This window comes from Mustela nivalis (assembly GCF_964662115.1).
Source record: "Mustela nivalis genome assembly, contig: HAP1_SCAFFOLD_2479, whole genome shotgun sequence".
NCBI lineage: Eukaryota > Metazoa > Chordata > Mammalia > Carnivora > Mustelidae > Mustela > Mustela nivalis.
The window spans coordinates 8,686-30,521 of NW_028134186.1; the positions used below are offsets into that span (position 1 = coordinate 8,686).

Sequence of the window (21,836 nt, forward strand, 5' to 3'; positions counted from 1 at the left end):
CAAACTTTTGGGTAAGGATTGAACTTGGGGTGCATTTAAACATAGGTACAAACTTTAGCTCCCCCAAACTGATAGTCCTGAAGTTAGTAGTTATTTGAAACTTGGGAGTATACTCCCTTCTGTATAAATACTAAAAGCAAAATGTTCTAGTCTCTCACAAAAACAGACTGACCAGCTACCATTTCTCGTGAACTCCACCTTCTTCTCCTTTGTTTTCCCTTCCACTGTGTTTCAGTTGCTGTGAGGGTAAATCACAAATTACTGTCTGGTAAAGAGAGAAACAGTCTGTAGCTAGAGGAAATTGGGAAAGCACTGGGGATCTTTTTCTCCCTATCATGAATTCAGTGATTACAGACTTCAAAATAAGTAACAGTTCAATAAATGGGAAAAAAGAATAGCACACATTCCAGGGTGAGGGGACGGCAAGTACCGAGGGAGAGAGATGTGAAGCTGCACTGTTCTGTCTAGGGAAGAGCATATGGTGTCTGTCAGTTACCATGGGGCACAAGTTGGGGAGTGCCTGTAATTATATCTAGCTGGCAATTTTTGTTTGGCACAGGTTAATAGAACCACCTTTTAAAATAGTATGCTTAAGTTCTATTTTCAACTTCATCCTGACAGACACTCTTATCACACTCTAAGTGCGATTCATTTTGCTTTCTTTCGTTGTGGTAAAAGCAAGGTCCCTTTTGTCTGAGCCTCTTGGTTCCAGGTAGGGATTGCCTTTCCTCAAGGTTTTCCCCAATTCAGCAATTCCCATGAATTTTGGTCAAATAATTTTCCTACTAGAATGTAAACTACATGAAAGCATGAATTTTTATATTTTAAAATTGTTATTCCTAGTTCTTAGAATAGAGCTTGGTACATAGTACCAGTCCAGACATAATTCAAAATATTTAAGCATTTATGATGTGGTACCCTACAGAGGGTCCAATGCTACATTTAAAGAGCTTGCAAATGAGGAAAAGAGGTGTAATCAAACCCCAAATCAAGGCAGAAGGAAACCAGTGCAACTCTTGACGCATACATTGTTAATGCAGGGGGTGCTATGGACTGAACATGTGTCTCCCCCAAATTCATATGCTGAGACCTAATCCCCGGTTCGATAGAGTTTAGAGTTGGGGCCTTTGTGAAGAGTTTAGGTCATAGGGTGGAGCCCTCATGAATGCGATTAGGGTCCTTAGGAACAAGATCCCAGACAGCTCTTGTGAAGGTACAGTGAGAAGGCAGTTCAGTGAGGAATGAGCCCTCACTAGACACGGAATCTGCTGGTGTCATAAGCTTGGACTTCTTAGCTTCCGGAACAGTGAGAGATATTTGTAAGGCATCCGGGTTATACTTATTTAAGCTATAGCAGTCCAAAAAGATTAAGACATGATGCTCACATGCAGTAATTAATTTCAACCAGAGGATTGAGGAAAAGCTTCACAAGACAGTCTTCAAAGACAGAATTTCCATTAGGGATGTGGAGGTTATTTTTGGTCAAGTGACTATTAGTTTGGACTCTTCCGTTTCCAAGAGATAGAAACCCCTCTCAAAATAGCTTACACTAATACAAGGGAAGTGTAACTGGGAAATCTGGGGGTGGCACTTGCTTCAGCTCTTCCAGAACTCTTGACCCTGCTTGTGTGCGTGTGCTTCCTTTTCTCCCATAGCAGAGAGACATAATTACCATGTTGCAGAGGAAGGGGTGGAGTTTGGCCACAGATGGTTCCATGCTCCCATCACCTTGGATTATATTTAAAAGCCATAGTAGCCTATCTGCTTTACAGGGCCAGCAAATAAGATCCCAGGGCAGGGCTCTGCTCAGTCCAGTTTGGGTCATGTGCCTATCTCCAGGCTAATCACTAGAGCTCACGGAGTGGAACGTATGCGCATCACCTGGGCATGGCATGGACAGAGCTATGTTGGAGCTGTTGTAATAGGGGCTCATACAAAGCAGAAAATAATCTTAGCCAGAGGTAGGAAAAGTTGCAGACCTTTTGTAGGATTGGCAGCTCTATTAGAACCATATAGAGTGGGCAGGGCTAGGGCAGTACTTCCTAAGAAGATGGAAAGGAGGGGACCCCAAAAGAGGAGAAATAGGATGCAGGGCAGACAAAACACCAGGTAACCACTACAGTCACTAAAATGCATGCACTCATAGGCAAATGGGACGTGTTAAAGGGCTCAGTTGAAGGATTGTTGCGATAGGACCTAGGTCGCTCTACTTCCCCCTTTCTCAGAAATATTGCCTCTGGGCTAACTCCTCTGGATCCACTGTCAGGCTCTCATAAAGATGGACTTTTTCCTGGCCCATCTGCTTTTTCTTTTTTCCAGTCCACACCTTGTCTCACCTCAATTCTGTGTGTAGTCCTGACATCTTGGCAGTTTGTTTCCCAAATCTAAGGTCCATACCCTCTTAGGGACTTACTTTTGTCCAGCACCGAAATTCCTTGATTCTTATAAAATATTCTAAAATCCTACTTTTCAGTCACTCTGGCACCAACCAAAGCGGGGTGGGAAATGTAAATGTACTACCAGCTGGTTGCTAATCTGCATGGGTTATTGGGGTTAATTTTCTATCGCTTATCACATACTCAGATTAGCCTGAAAGCTTGTGAAATATGGTCATCTTTTGAACACTGGGCTGATAAGCTGTAAATGGATTATACTGTACAAGATCTGAACATGCCCATCTTTTTTCTTTACATGTTCTTGAAGGAGCAAGTGTGCCCCTGTGGCCAGCCCTCCTGCTAGGAGGTGGTATGTGGCCACAGCCCACAAATGTGTAGATTTTAATATCTTTCACTCCTCCTAAACTTTTGGGGAAGATTACCATAAACTGTATAGGATCAGGAAGATGATGTTCCTAAGAATGCTTAGAACAGCCTACTCTTTCTAGTTGTTACTATAGGGCATAACTGTTTGCTCCTGGTGAACGAGATAATGAATGGATCCATTCAGCTAGAGAAACACAGTGTAATCCAGGAGGAAATTACATTTACACCTCACTCCCTTGAAGTTACTAAATGTGTACACACTAGCTCCAACTGCAAAATATCAAAACTGAACACTGCTAAAATGTTTTTTTCTTCCATCCAAGCAGATCACTAAAGAGATAAAATGGGAATAATGCTCCAGTAAAAACCGGAGTTTCTGAGAAATTTAACTTTGTTAAAATGAGAGGAAAGAAAGAAAAAAAAAAGGGCACCTTCTAAGAGTTGTTACAGCAGCCACTGACAGTGTTTCGTACTGTCAGGGAGAGTGGGCGAACATCAGAAGCGGTCCCAGAAGCTGAGGAAAGGGTCTCGGGAGAGTCGCAGTGCTGGCTGCTTCTGAGAAGTGTACCCAGTACCCACTTTCAGAAAGTGAAAAGCTCCCCAGACTCTTACTGGCAGAGTTTGGATTATGATAGTCTCAGAACCACAAATGGTTGTAATTTGTCTATGACAACGCTCACAGGGAATCAAAGGTTTTCAGAGATCAAGCAGAGAAGGTGGTGTGTGTGGGTGTAGTCAAGAGAAAGTATCAATGATTCTCATAGATACTCATTTTCCAAGAGAAAGCAGTAAAGGTGAAGAGTTAATACACTTGTTTTTCATCTTACTCTGACAGAAGACCAGATGTAATCTTCCTAAAGGGTGACTTCCCAAACTATCCTGATAACTGTAGGGTGGAGAGGAAGCAAGTTGCACCCTGTTACAAATAAATGAAAAACCATAAGGTGACAGACAATACTAAGCACACTCCCACCCTTATTCAAACACAAAGGCAGAGGAAAAGTTCATGCTATTTGCCAAGAGATTATTTTTTTGGAAAACAAGCATGCGCGCGCGTGCGCGCGCGCGCACACACACACACACACACACACACACACCCAGGCACACACACAGCAGCAGGACGAGCAGCAGAAAATTCTTCTATTCTCTGAAGTACTTAGATTAAATAAACTTCAATTAGTTAATCTATGTTGGGACAGTTTTAAAAGGGAGCCGCTTGTCATGAATTGATGAAAAGGCCAACATACCAACAGGGAGGGAGGAAATGAAAGGAATATCAAACATTATTTAACACTGTGTAACCTCCCTACCAAGTTTGCATTTGTCTCCAGAATGGAAAACAACTAATATGTTTCTGGTATAGCTTTTATTCTTTTATTTTTTTGTTTTCTTTTTCTTTAGTACGTTGAGTCTGAGAAAGGTCCTCTGTCCCAATCAGGTAGGGCACTCTTTCATATGGGCCTTGTAAACACAGGAGACTAACTGGGGAACTCAAGCCTGGAGCCATGTGTCAAGAGCCTGCAGCCCCTAAAGCATCAGGTTACACAAGAGGGCTGTGGGTGGGGCAGAGGGGGTGCACAAAAATGGAGAGAGGCAGTTCCTGCCATACAGGAGCTCCGGATCTCCCATGGGAAGGAAACGGCCGTGTGGCCTGTTTTCATGACTTCTCAGTCACTTTTCATGACTTTATGCTACTTAAATGCTCACATGAAACTCAAACAGGGTTGGGTCCAATGACCTCTACAAGCTGTACAAACCCCAAGATTTTAGGATTCTCTGCATATTATCACAAACATCCACCAAAGACCAAAACAGGATGTTTATAACTGAGGCTGTTCCCATCAGAGCAGTCAGGTTTACTAAATGAGAACTTTGAGATGAAATTCTATAGCCTGCCATTCTGTACACGGCTCTAAACTCAATACAGTATTTCCTTGCGACTTCCTTTCCTCTCGACTAATGCAAAAGGAGAATATACAGGGACACAGTGTGGGTTGTACAAGCCCCCATCATAGAAGTGACAGAGTTAAGAATCCAGTGGCAGTGCTTCCTGCCAAATCTGCTCTTTGCAGGTGCAATGAAAGGCTTATCATGTAAGTAAATTCTTACAAAACATTAGGAAACTATACATATGGACCATACCTAATTATAAAGATATTTAGTGCATGTATTTCAAATCCAGGCAGAGTACAATCCAATACCTGGCAGAGATGTGAGGTCCAGGGATGACAGAATACTGATAGACAATTTGAGATTATCCACGGAAGTCAACTAGCCAACACTCACAGTTTAGTAAAATTCTAGTTCTTTCTCTAGTGTAGGATTACTATATCCTCTTTCTTGCTCTGTCTTGACCCTTCTTCAATGTCACACATTAGCCCCACTTCTATGCCAAGATTGCTGAAAAATACTTTTATGATGGGGCGCCTGGGCGGCTCAGTCAGAAGAGCAAGCAACTCTTGTTGCTTTTGGTGTTGTGAGTTCAAGCTCCAGGCTGGGTATAGAGATTACTTAAGGAAACTTAAAAGAATATTAAAAGAAACACTTTTAAGACATACATTCAAGTTAACTTTCTCAAATTACCCAGATGTAGTAGCTGAGAAGACAGAAATATTAACCAACCTAATTAACAAGAGAGCCATTCAACTGCTTTTCCTCCACTGCAGGCCTTACAGTGAAATCTCTAGGTCTAGTCCGCTCTACTTTTAGGGGCTCAGGTGCCATTACTGCAACCTGCGCGGGACACCACTGCTTTTCCTAGTCTACTTTTCAGGGCACTGCAAAGTGGGGGTATGGTGTGTGAAATGCCTGCAAACTAGGATACTTCAGCCCCCAGTGAGGAAACAACAGAGAGAAGAGGATGATGACGAATGCTCACACGTCACTATCTGAAGGCTTCGACAGAACATGTGCAGTGTGAGAGTTTCCAAAGGCTGAGGATGCTATTCAATTGAAAGAAGTAAAAGATGCTTACCATTTGCTTCACATATAAAGGGATAGTTCCAGTACATTCTGTAATTATGTTCTATAATACAATAATAATGGATTGGAACACAAACATAATTACTGCTGAAAATAAAGTTATGAACCAATAAAAGGCTTTCACAAAAGCTTGTTTCAAAGTAAAAATAAGGTAAGTTTTAATCCAAAACATTCTGCTTATTCTAAGTTTTGATAATTCCTGGGATCCTAACTGGGTAAAAACTGAATGATCTAATCAGAAGAATCATCATAGCATGTACACAAAATAGAGAATAAAATTTTAATGGTATCAAAAACAGAACTTTTTGGCCAATTTAGTACTTGCTGGAATAAAGTGGCAAAATGTTACTCAGTAACGGACTTAGCTTCTAAATCAAGCTGGAATTACACATACTCTGTATATTACTTGAGTATATACAAGTACATTCCATGATAACATGCAGAGACATGGAAACAAGAAGAGTACTATCAAATCAAGATCACCATCTCTATTGAAGAAATAATGAGTTGAAATCAAAACACCTGTTGAGTAATCCAGAATACCTCACTTTGCCAAGGGGGTTTTAAATGTTGCTCTTTTCAAGAATTCAAATAAACTCCATATGGTTAAATTTGATTTTGTTTTCTCAACATGAAAAATGAGAAGCAGATAATATGGTATGGCTATGGGTATATCTTTTTTTTTTTTTTTTTTCCTTCCACTCAGTAGCAAATTAAAGGGTTTGGTAGACTTTACTCTTCTCAGGTAAAAAGGGGTCTTCACATTCTAGAGGTTAAGAATGAATCCCTTAAAGTTCCTAGACATCTGAGTGTCACACCACCTACAGCAACATATGCTCAAGTACCTTTAAGATACAGTCATATGAGACAGGAGTTTAATTTTCCTGAGAACTAAATTAGACTTATGAAATAAAACAGGGTATGAAAATGACCTGAGTTCACAGGAATCTCTCAATTCAAAAGAGATTGCTTCAGCTTTGCTAAGATTTCATCAAAAGCCCTCTATAGCAAGCGCTTCTTGGAGAGTCACATATTTGGTTATGGAGCCTTGGGATCTTTTTAAGCACTAAGAAGTGCTTTCTGTTGTGCAAATTCAGTGAAGGGTCAGAACAGACAAGAGGACTGATGGTGCTGCAGGAAAACCTACACGTGAGCCTATGATTCCCCTAGTTTGTAAAGAAAGGAGTAGGTGAGATATGCAACTGATCCAACTTTGCTCCCAGTCTGACAACCATTACTGGGCCGCTAAGAAAATGCCTGTAAGATAAGTGAACACAGCACCTTAAGTGGAACTTTGTAGAAGCCACTGAGAAGTGAGGGTTGGTTGGGGTAGAGATGGTCCCCTCTGAGTAACTCTCCTCTGCATGTGAGAACCGCAGAACATATTTGAAAAGTAGGGTAAAATACTGGCTTCACAGTCTCTTCTCCAAATTATGCATTGCAACTTCTCTGATTATTATTGTTTGCATACTACTAAGAGGTCACATGTGAATTACTAGTCACTGAACAGCATAAAAAGAATATAGTCTAGCCTCAATCTGAGCTCTTCTGTTTGCTCTGTAATCTAATTCAAGGCACTTTAAAATGTTTTGGTGCCTTAGTGTATTAACACGTAACATGAGAAAAACACTCATTTACTTACCGCAAGGAGCTACCACACAGATGACTGAACCTTAAAGCACTTTGAGCTCCTCAGATGAAAAGCACTGTGGAGGCAATCACAGCAGAGGAAAACTCTCCCAGTGCCTTGGAATCCTGATCTGTGTGCCTTGTGTCTCAACAGGATTTTCTTAAAATACTTCACATGTAAAATGTGTTAGCGGCACTCCGTCCCTTATATATGTTAACTGTTTGGCACACAGATGTTTATATATTTCAAGTAGTACTCACTATTCCAAAGTTGTTTACTAATTGTCCAATAAAGTTAATGAAATGTAGCCACAATGGGAGTACTCCGTGTCAAATTTAGAAAACTTTTTAGCTTTCACTGAGGTACGTGTGACATAATAGAAAGTTCATTTCTTTCAAAACAACTAGTGTTAATTATGTGAAACCACAAGTTTTTAATGAAAAAAATACTGAAAATATGCCACAGTGTCTATATATTCATCTGAAGAGTACAAAGATGGAGTTTTGAGGGAAAAAGGACTTAATGCTATAGAAAACAAAGGTGGTTCTTAAATTGTTCAAAGGAAACAATTTTGATTTTAAAAATGTCATGTTTCATATATTGAAATAAAGCCGTTAGAGGTAATAAATTATAAATACAGTAGTTCATTGTTTCTTTCTTAGCATTAATTTTTCTAAGCAAGTTAAAGTCAAAACACTTGAAATCTGTTATCCTCGTTTCAAAGGAACTGTGGAAATAGAAGCTTTCATGGAAATCTACAACAGTGATAACACCTGTGATCTTTACATAGACTATACTGGATGTTGGCCATTTCAGATTTACAACATATTTTGGTTAATACATTAGATTCAACTCATTAATATGCCTTTATATTTGGGAGAAATTAGATTGTGATTTATAATCTTACCGTTCACCTAAACTCAATTCTAGGTCGTGCTTGATTTTCGGCAGGGGGTTCTGTCAGACTCATAATTAAAATGATGAAAACTGTAAATAATTTCTTTCAAACTGAAAAAATATTTTTGTTTTTTAAATAAAGTGCTTTTAAATTCAAATGTTTCTTGCCCTAAACAAAACTGAAACACATTTAAACCTGAAATCTTCATATCTTGATACACATATTTTAACAGAAAGAAATCAGTTTTGGGCCATTAATGTCTTTCAAGAGTTCAGATTGGATCTAAATTGGGTTTTGCATTATTGTCGTGCTCATGTTTGTACATGAAGGTTAAAAGAAAGAGGGCAACATCCAAGGACGACCAATAGGCAGTATGTGATGTAACAGCAGACCAGTAGCGGCTTTCCACAAGTCCCTCTCTGAGTTCAAAATCAATTCTGTGATCCAATTCCACTAAAAAGAAAATCAAACAAAGGAAGAAGTATTATAATATGTTCTATATAGACTTCACCTAGAGTAGAGAATAAAAATTTAGCTAAAAGAAGTGATTATCTTAATAATTATCTTTCTTTTTCCCCTTTAGTGACTTTCCACTCCAAGCTTATGGGGGGAAAAAAACCCCAAAAAACACAACACCCAAAACAGCCTCAATAGCTCAGGATTCTATTTGGTGGAGTCCTTTCTTTAGTATACTCAGGTCAGTATGGGATAATAAAAAGAATACAACAAAAAGACTTATTTAGTATCACAGAGTGTATTTGGAGTAAAAAACACTGGCCTCAAATCTTAGACTTCCCATTTACTTTTTATTCCTAATTTGTAAAACAAGGAAAACAGCCCTCCTGCAAAATTGGGGGCCAGGCTTATGTGCCATAATGTCTGTGGGGGTGCCAGGTCACTCAAAGGCTCTTTGCCTGAGGAGGACTGGTCCATCACCTCGCTCAGTGGTGACTTTTTGCAGTCCCAGACTCCCCACTTGGCTGCCATCACACTGCCTGGTCCCCATGCAGTCAGCAGGGCCTCACGTGCACCAGGGACATACAAGTGCTCACTAAATGTATGATCAATAAAGAATGCACTGGGTGGCTGGGACAGTTAGATAGGGAGGAACAGTGGTGATCCTTGGGAGGAAGAACTTCATTTTTAACAGGGCTGTCCTCAAACAAATCAGTCAATTCAATGAAGTCTTTTTCTAAAACCCACAGAAAGTTCTTGCAATACTTGTTAGAGAAAAATGAAGGCCATAAGAGAATTACAAAGGATTCATTTAATACGTCCTGAGAGGTAAAACACTTAGAAAAACAACACTTCGATTTAGGAACTCCTTTAAAATTGACACTGAGCTATATGTTATTTTGAAGGAACGCTCTTAGAAACCAAAAACACTCAAATTGTTGTTCAGAGTGCCAGAAGATGTGGAAAGTAAAAGGTGGCAAAAATAAAGGAGGCTGGAACAAAAGTTGGGTTTTGCTTTCCACTGAATTTGATAATTGCACATAGAAAATCCTATCACTCAAGAGAATGCTTTGATATGTTTAGCTAATGCTTATTTTAAAATAGGTATTTAAAAATGCATATAGTTGTTACTTTTCTATTCAACTATGCTTTTCTGACAAGGAAAGTCCATGGATCTATCTATATATTTTCAGACAAGATTACCCTTAAGCAGTATAAATACCAATTAGATTATAAAACACTTGTAAAATATATTGACACACGGGGTGCCTGGGTGGCCCAGTGGGTTAAAGCCTCTGCCTTCTGCTCAGGTTACGATCCCACGGTCCAGGGATGGAGCCCCACATGGAGCCCCACATCGGGCTCTCTGCTCAGCAGGGAGCCTATTTCCTCCTCTCTCTCTGCCTGCCTCTCTGCCTACTTGTGACTTCTGTCCAGTAAGTAAATCTTTAAAAAAAAAAAAAAAAAAAAAAAAATATATATATATATATATATATATATATATATATATATTGACACAGGCCTTTTACAATTTTTTTTAAACTGCCATTTTTCTCATTTAAGTTACAATAAGCTAATCCACAATACATCAGAAATAGCTGAAATCTATATGTGGAACTGTGGGGTAGTAATGTCTGAATCTTTTGGCTTTTGTATTGGACATTTGAACTTGATTTGTAGGCACATTCTAGCACAACAGACAGGAAGATGAAAAAAGAAGGAAACTGGAATTCTCAAGCATGATGAAGAGAAGTCATACTGGAGTTAGTTATAAAGAGAAGAGGAGAAACAAGAGGAAAAACAGAAGAGATGAGAAAAATACACATTAATATTGGCGAGGACCACCAAGTTATAATTTCTACTCTAAAATGCCACTGTTGAATATCTTCCTAGTCTAAGAGTCTTAAGTTGAATTGTTATTTTAGAATCAAAGAAAGGGAAATTTTTTGTTATAGCAAGTATTACTTGGCTTTGATTTCATGTCCCTGACATTTATTCTTAAATGCTTTACATTCGTGAAACACTGCCTTTCATTTCACTCAAATGCTGTATTTAATTATCACCTGTTATAGCCTTTGCCATTCTTATCACCTACAGGGACTCTATCTCCCTTGCTATTTATCTGTAGGCTGTCTTCATCAAAATGGGAATAAGGTACCTGATGAATTGGTTTTAGTCTCTCATTTTCCTTAAAAGGTTTACAACAGGCAGTCAGGCTGCTAGTGCAACTGACTTCACATATGTTGGTTCTGCAGGTGGAGAGATGGCGGTTAGGTGGGCCCAGGTCTCATCTTTCCCTCCCTTTTATGCAGATCTCAAAATTTCCAAGGGAGTAAGGGTCTAGATGGCAGTACCATTCTTCATGTGCTGTGAGATGTAGTCTTGGCCAAAGCAGGCCCAAATCTCTAAGGGACTGCCTTGGATCTACTTTCTCATGATTAGCGTATCAAAAATGGGTGGCACAACACAGCTTGTAGTTTTTCCTAGTTTCTCTCACCGAATTAGGTCAAAGAGAAAGGAAAACATAAAATCATTACTTTGTCCTTTCTTCTCTCTTTTGAGTGCCTAAGGACTAGAATACCTTGATCCACATAGAAAAGACAGAGATCCTAAAAAACTGAAGAGAAGTAAAACTGAGAAAAAGACTGTTAAATTTTAACCATCCTTAGCAGTTTGCTTCTACTGCTTGAAAATGTGAATTCTTTTCTTTTCTGGGGAGTCTTGCATACAGCCCTGTTTCTCTTCCTTTCCCCTCAAGTGAATGTCTGCAGTTCATGAAGTATGGAAGTAAAGTGTCATCAGTACTGTCTTTTCATCAGAGGACTCTCTGCACAAGGGTCCACATGGATGTAGAATTAAAAAAAAATATTTGTGAACATATTGTGTACTAACTGGACAGGTTTCTACTGTTTTTATTTTTTAAAAGATTTTATTTATTTATTTGACAGACAGAGATCACAGAGAAGCAGGCGGAGAGAGAGGAGGAAGCAGTCTCCCTGCTGAGCAGAGAGCCTGACGTGGGGCTTGATCCTAGGACTCTGGGATCACAGTCTGAGCCGAACGCAGAGGCTTTAAGCCACTGAGCTACCCAGGTGCCCCCAGGTTTCTACTGTTTTAATGGAAACATCTTAACTTCCCTGGAGAGAATTTTTCAAAAACTTACCAGTTACCTTGGGGCACCTGGGTGACTTAAAGTGTCCAACTCTTGGTTTCAGCTCAGGTCTTCATTTCAGGGTCATGAGATTGAGCCCTAAATCAGCCCCTGTACTCAGCAGGGAGTTGGCTTGGGATCTTCCTCTTCCTCTCCCCTCCCCCTCACTCTCTCTCTCAAATAAATAAATCTTAAAAAAAGTTATCTTATTTGTAAGTAGTAATTATGGTCATAACTGCATGATTTTTGGTTAAAGGCAGACACCAAGAAAAATAGTAGTAAAGGAAACTGTGTTTTCAAATGACTGGCAGATTCTTTCATAAAAAGATTATGCTGAGTTCTTGTTGGTAAATTATGCCTTCTTATTTTTGTGCTCTTCAGCGCAGCTATACATTTCATGTGGTTGTTTTGGACATTCAAGGAATATTTACATTTTGAGAACTGTTATAATTTCAAATATACTTAAGAATATTCTCCAACTGTCCTTTATTTGAAAAACAAAAACAAAAACAAAAACACTCTAAAATGAGCTTTATAGGGGCCCCCTGGGTGGCTCAGTGGGTTAAGTCTCTACCTTTGGCTCAGGTCATGATCTCAGGGTCCTGGAAACGAGCCCGGCATTGGGTCTCTCGGCTCAGCAGGGAGCCTGCTTCCCTCCCTCTCTCTGTGCCTCTCAGCCTACTTGTGATCTGTCAAATAAATAAATAAAATCTTTTAAAAAAATGAGCTTTATAATTAGTTTTCATATCTGCCAAAATAATTTCCCAATACTAATCTGTCCTGAAAAATACTCAAAATACCTCATATTTGATAAAGATGGGCTTTACTGGTAAATATATGCTCTATGGGTAAAGTTTGAATACAAAAAACTCCAGGAGATGGCCAGATTTGTTGGACCCTTTACAATCCTTTTTTTTTTTTTTTTTTTAAAGATTTATTTATTAGACAGAGATATCACAAGTAGGGAGAGAGGCAGGCAAAAAGAGAGATGGAAGCAGGATCCCAGCCGAGCAGAGAGCCTGATGCGGGGCTTGATCTCACGACCCTGAGATCATGACCTGAGCTGAAGACAGACGCTTTAACCCACTGAGCTACCCAGGCACCCCTACAATCTGGTTTAAGAAACTTTTCCAATAGTATTTAGAACTCTTTCCTTCCCTTCAACTCTCTTCTGGTTCTCGCTATACCCTCTGCTTTGCTTATGTGGTTTCTCCTCCTAAAACATCTTTTCACCTCTGTATGTCCAAATCCTATTACCACAGAGCCATAAATGGTGAAGGCATTTTCTCTTTCCCTAGAACTGACAGAATCTTTACCTGTATCTTTGTTATGTGGCTCACCATAGTCTACCATATACTATAATTATTCATGTAGTTATCTACCTTCCTACGAGAATAAATATTCTCTAGGAAATATTTAATTTCCACACCAGCATTTAACATCTTTGTGGGCAGTACTGAAGTCAACTGTTTCATTTTGGTATCTTTCCTAGTATCGAGCTTGGTACCTTGGCTCATGGCAAACCTTTAACAAGCAATTGTTAAATGAAAAAAAGCAGAGGAAAAGAAATAGAAGCCATACACATATTACCATTTGAAACAGTTTGGTGTAGTTATGATTAGTGGTCTAGTTGCCTAAGATAGAGGGGATGGCTTTAAGATCGTAGATATAAGGGTTACTTGAATGCAGGATAAATGAATGGATTAATATTCCTTCATCTGATTAAATATGCAAAAAACACAAGTCAAGTAATTTCTTCATGGATTTGACTATTTACATGAGCAGGGGCAAGAGAGAGCACTTGAGGGAAATTCATGAAATTACATCAACACAAACTGTTGCTACAGAGTAAAAAAACCCCAAATCAGGCTGTTATATTAAAATACTGTTTTAGAATTTTTATCAAGAAAGAGGGTTTGTTTTTTTTTTTCTCTTTGAAAATAGAAAAAAAAAAGGATAGGATATTAGCAATTAAATAGAGAAGTTGTAAAATTAGATGTAGTTAAAAATCAAAGGAAAAACCTCCAACATATTTTCTGTTAAAGTCAAATCCAATATTAAAAAAAAAAAAAAAAAAGAAGAAGTAAAAGAAAAAGGAAAGAGAGAGCAGCTGTGGAAAAAGAAATGAAAGTTAACGATAAAAGTGATTTTAAACTAAGATTAATCCTTAGTGATAGGATTATCACTGTAAATTAAGAGACTGAAAATATCTCCTACATTATAAAATACTAATTTTTAAAAGCAACCCGACCCCTCTTAAAGAAGATTAAGTATTTGTGTTGAAACCACATACCAGCAGCTCTGGCACACCTCCAGCCCTAAGGAGTGATGTTACTGACACCTGAAATAACTGGGAATGATTATATTTCTTATACTATGAAACCTTTTTATATCTAAATGTCTTACATGAAAAGAACAGTAAACCTCTTTGGAGCCTTTAGGACAATAAAGAAGGAAAATGGCCTAATGCTTTTTCTTCCCTCTTTGTAAGTTTCCTTCTTTGTAGAAACATACAGAGTATCATTTTAGCACATTAAGTGGCTAATCAACACTTTGGTTTCAGGACACTGCTACTTAAAAATAGAAAGTACATATAAAATAGTCTACAATGGTGACATTCAAGCTGATCTCATAGAAGAACTGATGCACAGTATTCTGAATGCTATTCCTGACATATACCATACCGAGGGTATTATCTTTATTCTGCATTACATTTTCCGGAAAAAGAAGTTGTGGGAGATTAAAGAACGATTCCTGAAGTCTGAAATCTGTGAAAAAAAAAACACAAGATGCTGTAAAGTGTTGGCTGATGGTTACAGAGGGCCTTCAGTGATGTAGAAGTTAGAATACTATTCCCAAATATGCTGATTAAAGCTAGCATACATAAAGAAGTACACACTTTGGTTTTTATGAAGAGTTCTTTCATGGAAAATGTTAAGTGTAATTAACTTGGAAATACAATGTCATAATGTCATAATCTGTTAACACCCAGATATCCCCCAAATGTATAGCTCATATAAGTTCTAATGTAGAGGCAAAACGTGCTAAAAGAAACTTTTCTTCATAAGATGTTAAAAACACAGGGGAGTACAAGAAATGGAATCATAAAACCACTGTATATAAACCTGGAATTTTCAAAAGAAATGAAGAATAACTATCGTAGATGCTTCAACTTGATGACAATAAAGTGGTTTCAACAGACAACAACACATACTCTTCAAAGACAGAAACCCTGATTGATTCATGAATTCAGTCTGTGTCCATCTTACCCTCATAAAGCAAGAGAATCAGAGTCCATAGCTTCAGAGTAAAGGTTATCAAGAACTGAGGCAATCAATGTAAGCAGAAAGAAGGAAGGAAGCCAGAATCACCTAATCACAATGACCAAATTCCAGAAAGATTTAAGGAAGAAAGGCTTTATGTTTGCAAGATAGAGCAAGTATGACATAAGGAATGTCGAAATCAGGATTATATAGAAAAGTGCATTATTGAAGTGAGTCTAAGAATTAGTAAGGCAAATCTTGGGAATTTGGTTTAAAAGGTGGAATTCTCTAATAGTTTAAATACATAGATGTCTAGAGATAAATATATGCTAACTAAGAGTCATGATTAGCTCAAATTTGGTGCAGTCTACAGTCCACAAGGAATTTACCAATAGGACCAACGAAGAATTTATATGCAAGAATAACAGAAAGTGTATTGTTATTAAAATATAATGATGCAATATACCTAAGCATCTCTCTAACTGTTGTCCTGAAAGAAGAAACAGGTTTCTCTATCATTGAAATTATCATTCTCTCTCATTCTCTATCATGAAATTACTATGTTAAATAGTAAAAAGACCTAAAAAACAGCTTTCTTCCCTCAGATTCTATAGATTCTTTCTTTATGTCTTCGTTACCCTTTCTCGGGGCATTAACATTACAAGGAATTGTGACTTTATACCTGCCATCTTACACAATTCTTTGAAAGTATTTTTCCTCAGAAGTTTAGAGTTTTGACCTCTGCATGTTACAATATAATTCTGTTTTTTTATAGTCACATTCCTGATATTAAATAGAAGTGAAATCTTAAATCACCAACAGTATAGGAACTTATGTAAGAAACTTAAAAAATGAAGTCTGTACAAATATCAAAGTCTAAAATGAATTCTCTATGCACTGTTCAAAAGGCTTACAATTTTCAGTACTCAGAGTATGACATAAATAGGATTAAGGTTAAAAAAATGCTACTGGTCCAAATTGGAATGTCCAACTTGGGAACGTCCAGGGTAATTCCTTTTGTAGTGGGGATGACTGTGGAGAAAGATCCAGCCTCTAGGACTGCCACACCTGAGATTGCTTTTTAAGCACATTTTATGGATGACAATGGATTCTGGTCATTTGAAAATTTAGAGAGCAGACACAGCAAGAAAATAAGGTTACAAGTATCTGAAATAAAATCTGCTTAAACATTTATTGAGAAAGGAAGGAAAGTTTTCTGCTTGCTATATAGTCAAAAAAAGCAGCCAGTTTGAGAATCCACATTTGCTTATGTGAATTAATAGAAACATAGGACTCATTAGTTTTATTTTAATGGACACTTAAAAATAAGGTTCAAATTTAGATGCTTGGAATTAAATATATACTAAATGTCTAAGAGTTTCACAACTATTCAAGATTTTAAACCTTAGAAATCTACTGGAAAAAATTAAATAAGTCCAGCTTAACATTCCCTCACTTCTTGAATATCTACTTCTGTTAGGTAGCTGAAAAAGGACTGAAAGCCATACAGTGGATCCACTACAATACTGTAAGCTTGAAAGTCTTATAATTTGGTTGGATGAAGGGGACTGTGGAATTAGCAGCAGGATGGGTTTGGCATAGTAGCTTTTAAAAAGTATCAAAAATATACACAGCATAGGTTTGAAGCACTTACATGAATTTTTAAGGTCATATTTTTAAAAATCTACTTTATAAAAATCAGGGGGTGCTCATTTCAAAGAAATCTGTTATATACCAGGCCCTGATTATTATTGTTCTTAATTATTAATTCACCAATGCAGAGAGTAAAACTGCATTTACCTGGGAATTATATTTAAAAATATAATCAAAGTATTTTTTCTTTAAAAGCAAACTTATGCTTTAGATTTTAGAGTTGACTGCTTCTGTCAGTATCTTAATCCTCTCTGCCCTCAAGTTGTAAGAGATAATGGCATAAACATAAGGAAAAACGAGTATGAACTAACATGCAGAATCCAGAAAGCCAGAACTGCTGTGTGGAAGGGTTTGCGTTGCTACAGTAGTTGTGGGGAGCGAGGCAACTGGCTTCTTCTCATCTTCTATTGAGTCTTTTGATGCCTCAGACGCCTGTGATGTAGATGAACGTCCAAATCTTGAAAACAACATTCCTCCAAGGCCCTTTCCAATGCTAGCGGCCCCTGCATTACACAAAACAGGGCAGTCAGTCTGCTGAATTATACCACATACCAAGCTAAAGAACACCAGCCATAGTTACAGCCAACTGGCAGAGGAACCAAGCCCAACTCATATTTTTCCAGGGTGGGAACATAGGAAAACTGCAATTCATATTGTTGGTTTCTAAGTAAAAATGGTGTTGAATAGAATGAGAGTTGTACAAACGGTAGGAATAGAGCTTACCAAAAAAGGGATAAAGATTCTATTTTATTCAAGTGTTCATTGTTTATTAAAGTGTGTTAAGATTAAAAACTTTAATAACAGAACCATGGCATCAACATGGGTCTATATTTACTACTGATATGCTTTATTACTGAAATTAAGTGAATATTTTACAAAAAGCTATCATAAATAATCTGTATGACAAAGTGAAATATCAATGAAAAGCCTATTTATAGTGCCATCTTGTGGCATTTTATATTAAGAAAACCCAGAACCAATGGACTGATTCAAGTGGCACATAATTGAGCTCCAGCTCTACACCAACAAACACTGTGGCTGGTGATCATGTAAAGAGAAATTAAATAACCTGTTTTGCTCCCAGGATGGATGCGGTTTGAGAGACATGAATCAGAGAATGGGTTGGCAGGGGCACCCTTAGAACTCACATATTCCCTCATTTTACAGATGAAGCAGACTATTAAAAATGATGTGACTTGGGGAGCCTGGGTGGCTCAGTGGGTTAAAGCCTCTGACTTTGGCTCAGGTCATGATCTCAGGGTCCTGGGATCAAGCCCCACATCGGGCTCACTGCTCGGCAGAGAGCCTGCTTCCTCCTCTCTCTTTCTGCCTGCCTCTCTGCCTACTTGTGAACTCTGTCAAATAAATAAATAAAATCTTTTAAAAAAAATGATGTGACTTGGGCGCCTGGGTGGCTCAATTGGTTAAGCAATTGTCTTCGGCTCAGGCCGTGATCCTGGAGGACTGGGATTCAGTTACTCATTGGGCTTCCAGCTCCGTGCGGAGTCTGCTTCTCCCTCTGAACCTCTCCTCTCTCATGCTCTATCACTGTCTCTCTCTCAAATAAATAAATAAAATCTCTAAAAAAAAAAAAAATAAAAAAAATAACATGACTTACCCAAGATCTCACAGTAGGTGGCAGGGCCAAGATTAAAATGAGGGCCTTGATTCCCAGACCTTCTCTTGTTTCTCCAACTACCTCATAGTCTAAATTATAAGATCTGATTTAATTAAAGAAGCTTTAGGGCTTTTGGCTCACAATATGAACAGTGAGAGGGTAGTTATTTCTAAACACAGGGATTAAATATTGGATGTTTTATAATACATAGAATATCTTTAAGAACTCCAAATTTAATGCCTATCTAAGAAAGCACTTATATTTACTAATAAGAAATACTTATGAGATATTACCTAATATACTTGCTTTGCCTATATTTGTTATAGATTCCCCATAGTGCCGGCGGGACAAGACTGGTGAGGTCACAGGGCTTGGTACTGTTGAAACGCCTTCATTCTCTGAAATTGAGGTAGGTTCTTTTGCTGGATGGAGAAAGCTTGGCTTCATATATTCATAAGGTAGAGGATTGGAAGTATTATACCAATGGATCTGAACAGGTGAAATGTTGCTGTAGTGTTTCAGTATTAACGGTTCTAATCTATAAGCCTTGAATTTAAAAAAATTCAAAGAAACACAACATTAAGGCACAATGTTTGGATTTTACTAAACTGTTTTTCTTCTATTGCATGCTCAGCAGACCTTAGGAATTAAAATAAAAAACCCTGGTATTTCTAACATGCATTCCTATTTTTTACTGTTAATAATATGTAATTGGTCTAATTATATATCTTTAATGATGAGATTATTAAAAAAACAATTAGCACCGGTCTAAGCTAACAGTGCCCATTAATTTGTTTTTTAGAGAAACAGATTCATTTCATGATGTTCTGATATCATCTAACAATTAGATTTATTACCTCACCAACAAAGCTGAAGCAGTAAACTAGAACACAATAAATAGGTCAATCTATAATATGTGTCTATAAATCTATAAATATAATTTATAATATAATCTTAGGAGCTCTTAGTAAGCTCTAAATTTTCAAACAGATTAACATAATAACACAAAGTAGATGCTGATACAAGACCATTTGTCTAATATGAAGAAGGGATGATAGAGCAGAAAAGGCAATGAATGGATTTGGCCAATTAGAATTAGAATTCCCCAAGTTCACATTCTGGCCTCTGTTGTTTATTAACTGTGTAACACCTGCCAAGTTGTAAGGTCTCAGAGATACCATTTCCTGAGCTCTAGGAAGGAGATTGACTTTTCCTGCCTCACAAGGATGTTGGGAAGAACAGATAATGTTTGTAAATACTGCCTAGCACAGTTCTAACATAAACTTTGTTAAAAAAAAACTGTACTTTAAAGAATCACAGGAAAACTGTAAAATGAATAATAAAAATAACTTAAAATAATACAATGACTTTGGAGCACCCCTTTATAAGATAACAAAGTTAAGATTATATCCAGAAAAGAGTATACAATGAAAACTCAGAGTTCCCCTATGAACTCAAGTTCATGTTCAAGTTATAAGGCAATGAGTAAAATGAATGTATATTAATGAAATACTTAATGTCTAGCTGGGGGTTTTCATATATGTTTTACTTAATACTAACAACCTTATGAGGTAAAATATTATCATCTGTATCCTACAGATAACGAAGAGTCTCAGGAGACACTTGGGCAAGATTGTGCAGTCTGTATTTTAATGTAATACTAAGTTTCCAACTCAAGTAAAATTCATTTCATAAATATAGTGTTTTTGATTCTTTAACATATAGGACATTTTCTTTAACTCTTTTATTTAATCAATGCTATATTTACTTGGTACTAGCTAAAGATCTTTTAGAAGACAAAGCTATTTTTCTGAGAATAAATGCTATTTAAAATGGTTTGTTTTACATTTAGTTATACCTAGCTTTGTCCCCAAAAGGATTTAAGGAAACATTTTTCTCACCTAAAAATCTTACTTGGTATTAAATGCTCTACCTGGATGTGAGATCACTGGAGTGTTTACATTAAAAAATTATTAACAGTACAAATATAACAGAGAAAAACCTCAAATTTTATAATCCCATCAGGCTAAAATAACTTCATTCCTTTATTCATGATTAACATAATATTCAAATATTTTCATTTTGTACCTACTACAGGTGACCTACTAGACACATTTCAATATTGAAGCATGCTTTAGAGAAAGAAGACCTTAGAGTGGGGTTTTAAAATTTATGCTTGTTGGGTTACTGGTATCACAACTGATAATGGCTTGACAGTCGAGAAGACTCCTATTCCAGGAACTAATTGTCCAGAGATAATATTTTTCATTATGCTCTTACACTATAACACAAACAGATCATCTCTACCTAAATTAACCAAAACACAAACGTCTTAAAAAATATGAATCTATGAAAATATAATCAGACAAATGAAGTCATTTCTCATTAGTTCAGTTGTACCTTGCAATATTTCTTAGAGGGTCTTTTAAGAAGGACTTAATATTCAGAGGAAAAACATCTACAACTCCAACTCACCACTGGATCTGTTGGATGAAAAATATTTAGTAACCGGTTACAAATTTCTCTGGGCAAAATATGGTCTTGACTTCCAGTGTTTCCTGGGCGGATGCCACGCAATGCCAAGAAAACTGCTAGTGGGGATCCCATGCAGAAGAAATTCTCAACCTAAAATGATAGTTATCTTAAATTTTAAAGCCGGTGAAGGTTTTTTTAAGCAGAATTTGGGCACAACATAATACATGGTAAAAATGTGAATAATAAAATTATCTTCAAATATAAGTCTTCTTTTCATGAGCTTGGTTCAGATGGTATCTGCAATTATTTAATTATATGCCAACTATTAATTATTCTAAAAATCTATTTTCAGAAGCAACCTTCATTTTCCTTAACTCAAATAGAAAACAATGAATGAGGAGGAGGAGGAAGACCTTCACCTTCTTATCTTCACTGAGCTATTGCTTTGTGGTAATATTCTAGGTTCTGTGAAGTCTATGGAGACCACTGTGTAGAGATTCTGTGCTCAGAGTTTACAACCCTGTGCAGGAGGCAGAAAAAACAAATGAAGAGTGGGAAAGATTGCTCTAAGAGAGTAAAGAAAGGAATAATTCCAATTCTGAGGGTGTTTATACAGGAAGAAGCATTTTATCCTCCACATTGTGTGAAGTTTTTTTTCTTTTAATTGCAGTGTAATGAACAGTGTTTATTAGTTTCAGGTTTATAGTATAGTGATTCAGCAACTCTCAACATTACTCAGAGCTTGTTTCAGTAAGTGTCCTCTTAATCCCCTTCACCTAGTTCACCCATCACCCCCTGCCCCCACCTCTCCTCTGGCAACTACCAATTAGTTCTCTGTATTTAAGAGTCTATTTGTCTTTTTGTCAATTTGTTTTGTTGAATTCCACAAATGAGTGAAATCATAATGGTATCGGTCTTTCTCTGACTGACTTATTTCACACAGCATTA

At 37.3% G+C, this 21,836-nt stretch overlaps 1 protein-coding gene across 2 annotated transcripts in view; it reads right to left on the reverse strand.

Moving 5' to 3' along the window:
- Positions 1-6,010: 6,010 nt before the first annotated feature.
- Positions 6,011-21,836, reverse strand: part of LOC309857767 (phospholipase DDHD1) — a 44,042-nt gene continuing 28,216 nt past the window's right edge. The window contains exons 7-11 of one of the 2 annotated variants that reach the window (XM_082750518.1): positions 20,889-21,038; positions 18,707-18,959; positions 17,107-17,298; positions 14,564-14,647; positions 6,011-8,725 (exon numbers count right to left, since the gene is read on the reverse strand). In XM_082750518.1, the coding sequence (XP_082606644.1) occupies positions 8,544-8,725; positions 14,564-14,647; positions 17,107-17,298; positions 18,707-18,959; positions 20,889-21,038 (861 nt within the window). In that variant the 3' untranslated portion in view covers positions 6,011-8,543. The remainder of the gene's footprint in view (positions 8,726-14,563; positions 14,648-17,106; positions 17,299-18,706; positions 18,960-20,888; positions 21,039-21,836) is intronic. The other variant, XM_082750519.1, reaches the window with a different exon arrangement.